The following is a 13940-nucleotide window of genomic DNA, read 5'->3' as shown; positions in this document are numbered from 1 at the left end:
CCATGCAGGGCCACCTACACATTCATCATGTCCCGCTAACCAGGTCCGTATCTGACGTCCAGCTTTGATGTGGGCCTCTCACAATCACTCCTCCAACCCCGCTATTATCGTACCAAGGACCTGGCCCCGCCACCACATCACGCACAGTCCACACCATTCGGTTGCGGCAGATGGTCAGGTCCTTGCACGCTCATGGAAGCTTCAATATAAGCTCTACAGAAGCTTGCTAGCAAACTCATCCACAATCTTCAACAAGTTTCTTCCTTATAACCATCATGTCTGAGTTCAAGGAGCGCACATTAGTTACGGATCCTCAGAAGGTTTTCCATTTCACAGATCTCCAGCGACTGAAGCCTACGCGCGCAAATGATCCCTACGAGTACCAGCATGGTTGGGGTAATCGACACCAGTCTGAGGTCATTCCTGGCACTCTACCCGTAGCACAGAACAATCCTCAAGAAGTGCGATTTGGCTTGTACACCGAAGGCATTACATATTCCGCATTTGCTGCTCCACGCGCACATAACTTCAGCACATACATGTACCGCTGCCGGCCAGCAGCTGCACACAGTATGTCATCTCTCTCTCTGTTTCTGTAACCCACTGACAAGATCAGATGGCTATGTCCCAATCGAATCAAAATCCAACATCCAAAACTGCTTCCTCTCTATCAACCCCAAAGTTGCGACACTGCCAGAACAGGCAGAGTGGAGTCCTTTCCCCTTGCCGAAAGACGAGGAAAAGATTGACTTCGTAGATGGGCTTCACACCCTTGCGGGAAGTGGTGATCCAAACATCAGAGAAGGGCTTGCACTTTACGTTTACATGATTAACTCAAGCATGGAAAAACGTGCCTTTTGCAATGCCGATGGAGATTTCCTCATCTGCCCACAACTCGGCAACCTGGATATCGTCACAGAAATGGGCAAGATCTTCCTTCAACCTGGCGAGATTTGTGTCATCCAACGTGGTGTTCGATTTTGCTTGAACTTGGGGCCGGATGTCAAAGAAGCACGCGGTTACATCACAGAGGTGTGGGGTTCCATGTGGGAACTGCCAGATCTCGGCCCACTTGGTGGCCACGGTCTAGCTAATCCGCGCGACTTCCTTTACCCGGTTGCTGCGATCGATGAGGAGCTACACGTAGACTGGAAGATTGTGAGCAAGACCAACGGTCAGCTCATCGCAATTCAACAAGATCACAGTCCTTTCGATCTTGTCGCATGGCATGGCAATGTCGTACCGTACAAGTACGATTTGACCAAGTTCTCTTCGCAAAACAGCACATCCATCGATCATACCGATCCATCCATCTTCACTGTTTTGACTGCTAAGTCTCGGGACCCAATGACGCCTTTGGCAGACTTCCTCTGGTTTGGTCCACGTTGGGATGTAGCAACGAACACCTTCCGACTCCCGTACTTCCACCGCAACTCAGCTTCCGAGTTCCTAGCATGTATCTACGGAAAAGGTCTGGGACGCAGCGACGACTTCCGGCCCGGCGGTGGTAGCTTTGAGGGCGGACATACTCCACATGGCGGTTTCCATGAAGGCTACCAGCACGGAATGCGGATACACGAGAGCCAGCCCGAGAAGATTTTGACTGGTAAGATGCCTCGAAAATGAACTTGAGTATCCGTAGCTAACAGTTTTAGATCAATTGACTATCATGGTCGAGTCGAGTCGTCTCTTCCTATTCACAGAGTACGCTCGTAAAGGCTGCGGTGTCATTGATGAGCACGGCACCGACTACAAGGTCTGGGAAGCTCTCCCAGTAAGTCTACCAACAACTACACCATTGGTATGTACTAACATCGTACAGGATCGTTTCTCGGCAAACAAGCGAGCTCAAGAACTGCTCGCTCGTGTTAAAGACGACAAGATTGCCGAGAAGAAGAGGCTTGCTCCATACTACTTTGGTGGATTTTCACATGGTGCCAATACCAGCGACACGGAAGGTGTGCACTCTGCAGATTTGGACATCAAGCAGCTCAACTCGAAAGTGAACGGCACAGATGGTACAAATTGAGTCTTGGCATACAGAGGTCGGGCGTCTTTCTCAACAATCGTAACGGAGGACACATGATCTTAATAGGCTCACGAGTCTAATCTTTGAACGCACTATATCCAATTCTTCTTCATGATCACCGATATCCATTCATAAACCATGTCCAAAAACGTCTGTGCATGAATGTTCTTAGCGACCCCACAGCGGGTATGTGGGGCGGTTTCTATCCTTGGTTTTGAACAAAGCCTCTTAACATGATGATGCGCAAATATGGCACAATGCAAACAGAGACATGTCTTCCTTCGGTGTTCTAGCAAGGACAACGCCGTTCCTGCGGTCAAGATACGCAACGGCCGCACTCACACGCCAATCATGGACAAGGGGAATCGCAACGAAAGAAGGAAAGACGAGGGAGGTGAATGAAAAGCTTCCACTGGCCGGAATAAGAGTCCTGGACATGACAAGGGTGCTTGCAGGGGTAGGTCTTTCCAGATTGAGCTGTACATACATCAAATGAGGAGTCAAGCTAATCATGCGCCAGCCTACATGCACGCAGATCTTGGGTGATCTTGGGTATGCATATTCACCATATCAATTTCGTGTAGCTGCTAATAAGATATGCAGTGCCGAGATCATTAAAATTGAACATCCCACCAGAGGTGACGATACGAGAGCTTGGGGACCACCAGACTTGGCCTACACTGATGGCGTGGAGCGCTCGTTTCCGGGAGAAAGCGCTTACTACCTTTCAGTAAGGATGCTCAAAACACTTGCCTACTTTCTTGCTAATATGTGATAGGTAAACCGCAACAAGAAGTCGCTCGGCTTGTCTTTCAACAACCCAACGGGCATCGAAATCCTCCACAAACTAGCGCAGAAATGCGACGTTCTTGTTGAGAATTACTTACCTGGATCGTTAGCAAAATATCAGCTGGACTATGCGACTATGTCGAAGATAAACCCATCGCTCATATATGCCTCAGTCACGGGCTATGGTCAAACAGGTCCATACAGCGACCGAGCCGGGTACGATGTGATGGTCGAAGCTGAGATGGGGTTGATGCACATCACTGGCGAAAGAGATAGACCGCCAGTCAAAGTAGGTGTTGCGGTAACTGACATCTCGACTGGAATGTACACAGCCATCGGCGTCTTAGCTGCATTGTACTCAAGAAGAGATACTGGACTTGGCCAGTGGATCGACGCGAGCTTGAGTGATTGTCAAGTAGCAGGTCTAGCGAACATTGCTAGTGGATGTCTAGTCACTGGGAAGAAAGATAGTGGACGATGGGGCACAGCTCACGGTAAGTTGACACTTGTTATTTGGGTATGCAAAAATGACGCTGATATCATTAAAGCAACTGTGGTGCCATATCGCGCCTACAAAACCAAAAATACCAACATTGCCGTGGGCGGCTGCAACGACAAACTCTACGGCATACTCTGTCGCAAACTCGGCAAGCCAGAATGGATCACAGACGAGCGTTTCATCACGAATGCTCTGCGCGTCAAGCATCGCGAAGTCCTTGACGCAATGGTTGAAGCAGAACTCCAAACGCGCACGACACAAGAATGGCTTGAGATTTTCGAGGGCAGCGGCATGCCGTATGCGGCTGTCAATGACATCCAGGGCACGATTAATCACGAACACGTGCTTGCGCGCAACATGATTGAGGAGGTAGATCATCCTGCATGTGGGAAAGTGAAGCTGATCAACCATCCGGTCAAGTACTCGAGAGTTGAGCCGAAGATTAGAAGTCCGCCGCCTTTATTGGGCGAGCATACGGATGAGGTGTTGAGGGAGTTGTTGGGCTATGACGAGGGCGAGATTAGTGAAATGAGGGAGCGGAAAACTGTTGCTTAACCAACTACACAGTAAAACTATAGTACCTATGATATACATTAAACAAATCAAATTATCCTCACCATCACCATTATGCAACTCTTTGCCGCTTTTCTCACAATCCATCCGACCATCCCACTGTGCATCGTACAAAAGCCCCGCTATCCCTTTTCCACTCGCCCCACATCCCAATGCAGGCGTCCCACACCCGATTCAGCCCCTCTAAAGTGATCGCCGCTGACCCCACATGCAACACCATGCACCCCACAAACACATCCCGGGCGCCCAAAACACCGCGCCAAGCCGTGTGGCAGACAATATGGGCCAGCACGTTTTGCTCGCGTAAGATATGTTAGGCCTCGGGAACTAGTGGGGAGGCTAAATGTGGGCAATATGGGTATGGGACGCGTCAAGCAATGTTGTTTGACACGAAGAAGGAAAGAATGGCGAAGAGTGTAGAGAGCGTGCCTTTTAGGTATCAGTTTGGAGCGGGTGCAGTCGCGGGGATAAGTGAGGTATGAATTTGGTGGTGTTGTTGTGCTGAGGGTTTGGCTGATTGAGTGCAGATATTGGTGATGTGAGTTTTGCAAAGTGGTACAGTGAGTGACTGCGTACTGAGAGTGTAGAAAGGTACCCGCTTGATGTTGTGAAGACGCGGATTCAACTTCAACATGGCAAGGCAGCAGGTACGGAGGGATACACTGGCGTATTGGATTGCTTTCGCAAGATCATTCGACAAGAAGGTATATCGCGGTTGTATCGAGGCATTACTGCTCCGATTCTCATGGAAGTGCCCAAGCGGTAAGTCTCCCTCACGGCCCAGTGATTGCATCTGTTTTGCTGATATGAAACAGAGCCATCAAGTTCTCCGCGAATGACTCTTTCACAAACTTCTACCAACGCAGCTTCTCAATGCCAACACTCACCCAGCCTCTTGCCGTTCTGACTGGTGCAAGTGCAGGCGCTACAGAGTCGCTTGTAGTTGTCCCGTTCGAACTTCTCAAGATACGCCTGCAGGACAAGACTTCTGCTTCGAGGTACAACGGGCTCTTAGACTGCCTGGTCAAAGTGGTGCGTCATGAAGGTCCTCTAGCATTGTACAATGGTTTCGAAGCCACGTTGTGGAGGCACATCGTGTGGAATGCAGGCTATTTCGGCTGCATCTTCCAAGTCCGCGCCCAGCTACCTGTACCGTCAAGTACTCCAAACCCTGTACGACAAAAGACTATGAACGACCTAGCCGCAGGATTTGTTGGTGGTGTGGTCGGGACCACGTTCAATACGCCGCTTGACGTAGTGAAGAGTCGGATACAGAGCGTTGCCAAAGTCGCTGGCGTGAAGCAAAAGTATGCGTGGGCATGGCCGAGCTTGCTAGTTGTAGCGAAGGAAGAAGGCTTCAGAGCACTGTACAAAGGTTATGTGGCCAAGATTCTGAGGTTTGGACCTGGTGGTGGAGTTTTGTTGGTGGTGTATTCAGCAGTGCTAGACTTCCTAAGCCCTCCTCGAAAAGCGTAGATGAGCATATTGTAATCCGGGTGTCGAAAGTTTTGGAGGCTCTAATAGCCGAGGACAAACACGGCTTGTGAAATGAACATAACTTGGTCCGATGAGTTGAGCAGGTTTCGCCAGTGATCACGATCCGATGTTCACTATAGGGACCGTGATATGCCCGTGCTACCGTAAGCACAGCGTAAGCAAGAAAAAAGTTGTGAAAGGTCCGAATCGTCATCTACCTCCGACTCATTGACCGAGAATGGCTATGGTAAGCTTATCATAGTAACATCTCAAGCAGAATCATATGGAATATCAATTCGAATTGAGCACCGTTACATAAAAGTCCAATTAACGAATAGCGAATGAGGGCACTCGTATAGCGAATTTGATACAGAGAGTTGGCAATGCCCCACTAGCGCAAGCCCCGGGTCCCACATGCATTGTAATCCGGGGTTGAGGTTGGCTGCAGCCTTCGAGAACCTTGGGAGAAATAGAAGAAGGCGTCGGCCTATCGCTACAAAACGATAGTCATCAGGTCCGTTTCTCCTCGGAGGGGCAGTGAGACTATCCAACTGACCGAGACGTCGTCAAGGGCAGTGACATGTCTGCTGTGCGGCATCCAGTCGAATCTCCTGGGATCGCCTCAAGCAGCGGTGCTGGGCAATGCGACGATCAGCTGTCGATCCAAAACGGGTAGATATGCAGACGCCGCAATCTGTAAGGGCAACACTGCAGGCTTATATGCTGTGGGTAGATGAAGGTTTGAGTGTAGAGAGAAGGGACCCTGGCCTATAGTGCCCGAACGAGTCAGGTCGTGCGCCATCATCATCCCCCGCTCGCTTGGCCGCGAACAAGACTGCAGACACACCGGACAGCACCATCCGGTCGCCAGTTCTCTCTACGACTCCTTGCGACGAAGCGATATCGATGCTCGCGGTCTGACGCGACACTGTGGGATACTGCTCGCGATAAAGGCTCGCCATGGCGCTCAAACAATGCAGCATGTGCGAACGGACGTTCACCAAGCTGGTAAGACAGTCTGCTGACCATAAGAACTAACACTGACGATAGGCAGGAGCACGTTAAAAGACACGAGAGGTCACGTACGCTTGTCGCGACACTCAAGCTCATGATCGCGACTAAATCACAGTAGACACACGTGAGCGACCGTACGAATGCCCAACTTGCAAGAAGCACTTCTCCAGAAGGTGAGATCTAGAAAATCCCGAGAAAGTTCGCTGCCAACATCATCTGCAGTGATGTCCTGTTCCGCCACTGCAAGGGCCATGCGCAGAACGCGTTGAATCGCATGAAGAGTAACGAAGGACCAAACCAACAGGATCAACAATTTGGCGACGACAGAGATACTGCCAATCCTGCTGCACCACGAGACCGGACCGGTCAAAATACAGCCGGGACACCTCAAATCCGAGAACACCCAGCCATGTCGCCCATGTCAGCCAGAAGAGAATCGCAGCAACTACCACAGATGAATGGCGAAAGCCAATTCAGTCATTTGTCGCCCCCATCGCACGCAAGACCTTCAATGGGAAGGCATCCGCCGTCACCCGGAGAAGACCGGATAGAAGCACTCATCAACGCAGCACAGCATCTAGAGCCCTCAGGAGATACTCCCTGGCGGTCACCATCACCATTAATCATTGGACGTGCCGAAAACGCGCAGATGATGAACCGCCACCCGCATGACATGGGTCCGCCCATTGATCCAGCAATTGATGGTCTTCAGTTTTCGCCCGCTGGGCACGTTTCGAGCCTGGACCAATGGGCTTTTGAACTAGTGCAAAGCAACAATCCAATTCCAAATCGCACGCCAGCAGATGCATTGCAAACATGGTTGTTTCCGCTAGAGAACGATATTCAAACGCCACATGGAACGCATATGGCCGTCGATGGGTTTTTCGAGCATGATGCTTTTCGAGGCCTACCTGAGAACCAGGCCAGTCCGTCCGGCAGCAGTGTTTCGATAGCCAGCCGAGTACCAAGGGAAAGATTTCAAAGAGTACAAAGTTGTTGGCCATCGCGGTATCGGAAGTCTTGCCGGTTAATGCAAGATCTGTGGCAGGGTTTAATAGCATGTGATTGCAGCAACATACTTTCGGAGATACCCTTTGGACAAACTGAAACTCCTATAAGCGAACGAGAGCGGAAGAATTCGAGATGGGGATTGGACGAAGAGTGCAGAGGCTTGCTGCAAAATGCTCTGAACAATGCGCCCGCACGATCGGAATCATATGGCGATACTGCATCTTCTAGCGGTGACGCTGCAGGGAGTCCGAGTGTGGATGGTATTCAGTTTCCGCCAGCTGAGATCCTGGATATCGCTCTCGAGATGTACCTCTATTACTTCCATCCGACCCTTCCTATCATCCACATACCGACTTTCTCGGCGAAGAATGCGCCACGGCCATTGATGCTATGCATGTGCCTCATCGGGCTGAGCATTCTTGGCACAGCTGGAGCTGCCAAATTTGTTACGAGGACATTTCCAGCTGTTCTGCAAATGGCCCTCACAGAACTGCAGTCACTATCTGGAAGCGAGCAACCGCCACACAGACAGATGCGAGTTATCGCCACTAGTCTTTTGGCACTGAATCTGGCTTCAATAACAGGGGTATGTAGCAAATTCAGAGAAGCGATCCACAGCTAATCATGGGTAGCGGAAGAGTCGGATTGCGCAAGCGGAGAGGTTGTACTCGGAATTGATTTCGGTATGACTGCCATGTTCAGCGAAAGACGTCAGCTAACAGTATCAGCATGCGCAACAACAAGGGCTCTTTTCCGCAAATGAAGGCGCGAATCTGGACTCACTTCTCGATGAGGTTGTAGATCTTGAATCAAAATGGAGGGCGTGGTCAAAAGTCGAATGTGCCAAGCGGTGAGTCGCCAAGTTGTCTTATGCAAATAGTGCTCTGATACGTCCCAGGATTATCTTTGGCCTCATCGAAGCCGACTGCTGGTGGGCAGGCTACCTTTCGACAGCCCCCATGATCCGACCAGAATCGGTTCAGATACTACCGCCATCTGACTACAGCCTATATCACGTAAACTCGGCACAGAAATGGTTCCAACTAGTGCAGCGTGGCACGAGGATACAATCGAACCGAATCACGCCATCATTCCACCCAACACCAGGGCTGAAGCTCGACGCACCAAGCTTTCGAAGTTTGCTCACACTTTTGTTACTCCGCATATACGAGTCGAATGATCGCTTGGCTAGTGCTACCGGGCCGCAGAAGCAGCTAGAGCCGTGGAGGATCTACGCTGAGGATCCTCGTAGCCGCGATATACTTCCGCTTTTGGTCAATCTCTCGTCTTCATCCATCGATGCGCTACGCACTGCCGACTTGAACTCTGCTGTTCTTTGGCATGCGTCATGTATGATCCTCGGTGCCAACATGCGATACTTTGAGTTAGCTGCTGGTCGTGCGGGCCCTGAACCTGCGGTCAATGCGCTCGAAGATATCTCAGCCTGGTCGCAAACTCCGTCAGCAAGACGATCTGTGTTGCACGCTGCGCATATCTACAAACTTTTGTTCGACCGGAAAGTCTCTGATATTGTTAATCCGCACAGTGTAGTTGCATTATTTCATGCAGCGCTCGTGCTGGGCCTGTACATCTTCACATTGCCACCTTCGATGGCTTGCGGGATCAACGACAACTGTATCGAACTTCTGGATATAGTAGATTGGATTTCCATCGGTCAGCTTGGACTCATAAACAACGCCCAACCACCGAGCGGATTCGGGGAAGCTTCATTGATTGTCCAATTCATCTGCAATGGCGGACCTTTCAGCATCACCGGTATCGCCCTTGAAGGCGGCTACTTGGCAGCACGCAGAACGCTGCTGCACTGTGCAGACCTCATGGAAGGAATGGGCCGATGGAGAAGTCGCACCTTTTCACAAATCCTACACATAATGAGCGACGACTTGACGGATCATGACGGGCCGGAAAACGATGACTCATGACGGTTACAATCCTCTTCTTCAACCTTGTCGCTTCAACAGTTGCAAGATCTATGGGGAAGGGGATGACGGCAGTACTATTCTGCGCGCATCAACATCAACATCATGAAGAAAAAAACTTGGTTCACGATTAAGAACGAGCATTTAGCGACGCTGTTTGGACATGGGAGTCCGGCGCCTTGTAACATGTACCCAAACGTACTACTATATTTAATCTTTTCAACAAGCCACACAAGCATCATTCAAACTCCCAAGTCCCATCCTCCCTCTTTTTCCCTTTATCCTCATACCCCTCCGGCAACATTCCACCAACATGCAAATAAATACTACTCCCATCTCTATCCCTGCATCTCTCATCCTCCGCTGCCTTCTCCCACACCTTCATCGCCGCAACAGCCATACTCGGCTCCACACCCACCTGTCTCGCGCCCTCAATCCCCAGCCCCAGATCCTTGAGCATCATCTGCGTCTTGAAGCCCGGTTTGTACCCGCTATTACTCGGCACCCAGTACTCCGTCTGTACATTGGGGATCGGCAGGACGTGGTCGCACATCCAACTCTGGCCCGTCGAGTTCTTGATGACGGAGTACAGGGCGGCGGGGTCGAGGCCGTGCTTGACACCGATGGCGAGGGCTTCGGCGGTGGCGAGCAGGATTGTGCCCGAGAGGTAGTTGTTTGAGATTTTGGCGGTGAGGCCGGCACCAAGGGTGTGTAGGTAGAAGAATTTCGAGGGCGTGCCGAGGAGGGAGAGGGTGCTTGGGAGGAGTGATGTGGGATCCGGGGGAGGGGCGCCGATGAGCATGGAGAGGGTGCCGGCTTCGGCGGCTGGGACGCCACCCTGTGTGTTTGTTAGTTGAGGGAATAGCAATGTTGGTGGAAGTTGGACGTACGGATACTGGTGCGTCAATGTATGTGCCTAATCCCTCTTCCTTCAATTTTCTTCCAACTTCTTTTGTGCTTTCAACGTCGATTGTACTGCATTCTAGCATCAATCTACCTTCATCTTTCCTCGCTGCAATCACACCAGTCTTCTCATCCAAATACACTGTCTTGACATCTTTGCCTCCTGGCACGATACTTATCAGCACCTTCGCGTTCTCAGCTGCTTCCCGCGCAGTCGATACGATCTCTACTTGGCCAAAAGAGCTATACTCTACTTTAAATCTCTCGCATGCCGATGCATTGATATCGTTTATGTATAATATCGATTGCTTTGGTATTTTCTTGCGAATGTTCGATGCCATTGCATACCCCATGGCCCCAAGGCCTTTGCAACCATCAGCATCTTGACAACGAAACACTCAGAATAAGGCACTCACCGATGAAAGCATAGTTGTCCGCCATGCTATATTCACTTCTTTCAGAGCTTCATTGCATCGACATCACCAACTACGCTCCAGTATTGTGTACCTGCCCTGCACACTAGTCCCCGCCGTCCCTGCATGCAGCCCCACATAGCTTCCCCTCACTACCCCGAAGCATACCCCAACTCACTATGGGACTTGCATACTGCAGTAAAACGAATTGCATGTTTAGCCTAGATGGTTGTTCGGGAGTGGATTTAGATGTTGAAGCATGTCGTGATTACCCAAAGCCTGCCTGAGCTCTTGCCTTTGACACAACACACATTCTGAATACACCCCATCTCTTCAAGCATCATGACAGCATCGAAGCCACTCACAGTCGGTATAATCGGACCCGCAGGCTTCGGCGGGTCCTACCTCAGCGTCGAGCTGCTGAAGCGCGGACATACAGTCGTTGGGATATCGCGCAACCCTCAAGCTCTAGGAAAACACGCGCGCTACATCCCGCGCCCCGTGGACATCGACGCCGTATCGATTTCCCAACTTGCGGAATCTTTCCAAGGACTGGATATCTTGGTTTCGATGTTCGGCCCTCACACAGAAGGCCCCATGGCCCTCCTCTACCAGCCCTTCCTCGAAACAACCCGCAAACTAATCCTCGCCTACAAACAATCCCCCGCGTCCTACTTCCTCTTCGTCGGCGGCGCAGGCAGCCTGCACATCCCTGGAACTCAAGACTCCTGCGTCGACCACCCGGATTTCTTCGTCGCGTACCGGCGCGCCATATCGACGTCGCTCGCGCACATTGCGTACATGGAGGAGCGGCTGGGTATAATGGGCACGGCATTACGACGATACCGCGAGGCGAGGATTGCGGAGAGAGAGGGCAGGCAGAGCGAGGAGGATGGCAGGGTGATTGCGGAGTACGAGAAGCAGATTAGGGAGAAGGATCAGGCGAGTGATTTCATCAAGGCGGGGCGGACGGCGTTTATGATGTTTGATGGGAATACGAGTTTCAGATGGGGGTTTGTGAGTCCGAGTGCGTTGTATCGGCCGGGAAAGAGGACGGGACAGTATAAGATTAGTGTGGATGACATGGTGTTGGAGGGAGAGCAGCAGGTGGGGAAGGACATATTTGAGGGGAGACTGACGGGGATTAGTGTGGCGGACATGGCGATTGCGATTGCGGATGAGATTGAGCAGCAGAAGTTGGTGTGGAAGCATTGGAGTGCGTGGGGGGATATTAGTGAGGATTTGCCGGGGCCAAGTTATTTGAGGTTGGATGCTGTGGAGGGGGGAAGTGTGTGAGAAGTAAAGGTGGGATATAGTCTCAATACATAGTGTTGTTAAATAACAACTGAGACCATCTATCTACTATCCCATTCCGACATTGAATGATCTCACAACTCCAACTTCGTGAATTGAGACACCATAGCTTCGTAGGCCATGCTGCTGTACTTCACGACGGGGGCAACTGTTACCCAGAACATAGTCTCGGGCAGCAAAGCCACGACCTTGACGAAAGTCGGGGGTTCATGGAAAAGCGAGACCTGTCTGCCTTCTGAGCCATGCGTCGCATCCGCATCTTTTGGATCTGCTTTATCTTCTTTGGGCTGTTCCGCGGGCAACGAAGGAAGAGCAGCAACGGCTTCGGATGGTGGTGCTTGTGTTTCGACGTTGGTAGTTTTGGACTTGTCAACATATTCGCTGTCTATGGGAGACTTCGCTAGCAAGAGATTCTGAACTGCACTAGTCTGATCAACAGAAGCAGTCCGCTGTGCAACCCGTGTAGGGGAGATGACGTCGATCGGTGGTGTGAGGATGCTCGAAGTTGCAGAGGTTCCAAACGTGATCAGATCACCTGCATTCTTGCTCTCCATGATGGGTTCCATGGGCGCGAGATCGATCTCGCGGTACTTCTCAAGATCCTCTTCTTCATTGGCTTCTTTGGCAAGCTCAGCAATCTCTTCCGGCAGCGAGGCATTGCGCCGGCTCTTAGACGGTGAATTCTCTTTGCCTGAGTACTTCTTGAAGTCCTTCAAGGTTTTAGCGAACGACGTGGTGGGGATCGTAGAGGTAGGTGTGAAGGCGAGGTGATGTCCGCTTGGTGTAGCTACCACAGTCGGTCGGGAACTGGGTGTGGCTTGGAAAGAAGACAAGGGAAGTGACTCCTCTGAGGCCCGGCGAGAGATGGGTGCTGGAGCGAACCGGCGGGATATCCGGCGTTCGTTGGCATTCAGACGCTGCCACGGGTTAGTAAAGTGAATTGTCAGTGGCGAGGATCGAAAAGCACTTACATCTAGCTCAAACTCTGTCTCATCATCTTCTTCGATCCTGCTGAGGCCACTTTGAACCTGGGCAATCTGCGCTGTCTGGAACAACGAATCAACAAAGAGATTGAGTGAAACATCCTGCCTCTTGATAGACGCCACGTCCAGGTAGTCAGAATCATATGGAACATCAAATGCCTCCTCATGCTCCTGATTGACTCGCTCTTTCTTCACGGCCTCCTCAATTGCAGCGCGCTGCACTCGGATCTCCGCATCGTCGCAGGTAGGAGATTCGTGCTGATAGATGCCATCGAGGTGCTGTGGCCGAGCAGGAGGAGCAGTCGTGCCCGGTGTGTTCATAATATCCTCAATCGTGTCGCCATCATCATCGCTTCCTTCCGCATCATGGCCGTTGAGGTCTCCGTCACTCAGCTCCATGCTGTCATCTTCGTCCTCATACCCCGCCTCCAGCTCATCGCCGTATCCGTACTGCGTCTTGCTGTACTGAACTTCATCTTCGTTGCCGCCATCACTGCCTCCGTTCTCGGAGGCGGCAACACTGAGCAGTCTCCCGTCCTGTTGTTTCTTGGCGGGTGATAGTGCTGGTGGAGAACCGTTAGCGTCGTCCAGTATCTTTTTCAGCGTGCGACAGTCAGACGGCGTCAGCTGCTGCTGCTCCGGCTTGGTTAGTGGTGTTGAAGGTGATGTCGCAATGCAGTCGTCGTGGGTCTTGACTGCTGCAGACGACGTCGCGGGTTGTAGCGGTGCAGAAGACATTGCTGGCGCATCTGGCGGCGTGTCCATAGTCGAGGTTGATGATCCGGATGACATGGTTGAGTCGCGCAAGATACAGGATGGTTCTTGATGGGAAGCAAGTGGAGAGTGGTGTATGTATGGAAAAACACGAGCAGAAGGAGCACGGGCTTGTACACAAACAACAAACGAAAGTAATTTTGTTTAGGCAGCCGCGCTTCCAGAAAAGGACGGAAAGAACAGACGTAATTCCAAGTGAAAACACCTGACCCGCAAAGTGGG

General features: G+C 51.3%; 8 protein-coding genes across 8 annotated transcripts; 5 read left to right on the top strand and 3 right to left on the bottom strand.

Moving 5' to 3' along the window:
• Window positions 1-275: 275 nt before the first annotated feature.
• Window positions 276-2029, top strand: SNOG_04149 (hypothetical protein; the record flags this gene model as incomplete). Its single annotated transcript, XM_001794523.1, has 4 exons — window positions 276-570; window positions 617-1606; window positions 1656-1774; window positions 1823-2029. The coding sequence occupies 4 exons, from the start codon at window positions 276-278 to the stop codon at window positions 2027-2029; spliced, it is 1611 nt and encodes a 536-aa protein (XP_001794575.1).
• Window positions 2030-2300: 271 nt separating this feature from the next.
• On the top strand, window positions 2301-3872 carry SNOG_04148 (hypothetical protein; the record flags this gene model as incomplete). The annotated part of the gene is made up of 5 exons (XM_001794521.1): window positions 2301-2486; window positions 2550-2581; window positions 2633-2759; window positions 2808-3312; window positions 3367-3872. 5 exons carry the CDS (start codon window positions 2301-2303, stop codon window positions 3870-3872), a joined length of 1356 nt encoding a protein of 451 aa, XP_001794573.1.
• Window positions 3177-3695, bottom strand: SNOG_20037 (hypothetical protein; the record flags this gene model as incomplete). The annotated part of the gene is made up of 2 exons (XM_001794522.1): window positions 3177-3242; window positions 3312-3695. 2 exons carry the CDS (start codon window positions 3693-3695, stop codon window positions 3177-3179), a joined length of 450 nt encoding a protein of 149 aa, XP_001794574.1.
• Window positions 3873-4294: 422 nt separating the features above from the next.
• Window positions 4295-5366, top strand: SNOG_04147 (hypothetical protein; the record flags this gene model as incomplete). The annotated part of the gene is made up of 3 exons (XM_001794520.1): window positions 4295-4366; window positions 4504-4652; window positions 4706-5366. The coding sequence occupies 3 exons, from the start codon at window positions 4295-4297 to the stop codon at window positions 5364-5366; spliced, it is 882 nt and encodes a 293-aa protein (XP_001794572.1).
• A 960-nt stretch (window positions 5367-6326) lies between these two features.
• Window positions 6327-9334, top strand: SNOG_04146 (hypothetical protein; the record flags this gene model as incomplete). The annotated part of the gene is made up of 8 exons (XM_001794519.1): window positions 6327-6374; window positions 6421-6448; window positions 6499-6553; window positions 6603-7341; window positions 7468-7977; window positions 8024-8074; window positions 8120-8241; window positions 8290-9334. 8 exons carry the CDS (start codon window positions 6327-6329, stop codon window positions 9332-9334), a joined length of 2598 nt encoding a protein of 865 aa, XP_001794571.1.
• A 235-nt stretch (window positions 9335-9569) lies between these two features.
• Window positions 9570-10616, bottom strand: SNOG_04145 (hypothetical protein; the record flags this gene model as incomplete). Its single annotated transcript, XM_001794518.1, has 3 exons — window positions 9570-10169; window positions 10222-10487; window positions 10583-10616. The coding sequence occupies 3 exons, from the start codon at window positions 10614-10616 to the stop codon at window positions 9570-9572; spliced, it is 900 nt and encodes a 299-aa protein (XP_001794570.1).
• A 373-nt stretch (window positions 10617-10989) lies between these two features.
• On the top strand, window positions 10990-11943 carry SNOG_04144 (hypothetical protein; the record flags this gene model as incomplete). Its single annotated transcript, XM_001794517.1, has 1 exon — window positions 10990-11943. One exon carries the CDS (start codon window positions 10990-10992, stop codon window positions 11941-11943), a length of 954 nt encoding a protein of 317 aa, XP_001794569.1.
• Window positions 11944-12035: 92 nt separating this feature from the next.
• SNOG_04143 (hypothetical protein) lies at window positions 12036-13709 on the bottom strand (the record flags this gene model as incomplete). The annotated part of the gene is made up of 2 exons (XM_001794516.1): window positions 12036-12671; window positions 12933-13709. The coding sequence occupies 2 exons, from the start codon at window positions 13707-13709 to the stop codon at window positions 12036-12038; spliced, it is 1413 nt and encodes a 470-aa protein (XP_001794568.1).
• Window positions 13710-13940: the final 231 nt, after the last annotated feature.

Source organism: Parastagonospora nodorum (assembly GCF_000146915.1).
Source record: "Parastagonospora nodorum SN15 chromosome Unknown scaffold_6, whole genome shotgun sequence".
Taxonomy (NCBI): Eukaryota; Fungi; Ascomycota; class Dothideomycetes; order Pleosporales; family Phaeosphaeriaceae; genus Parastagonospora; species Parastagonospora nodorum.
Note: the sequence above shows the minus strand (reverse complement) of the source record. Positions and strands in the feature narration are given on the sequence as shown.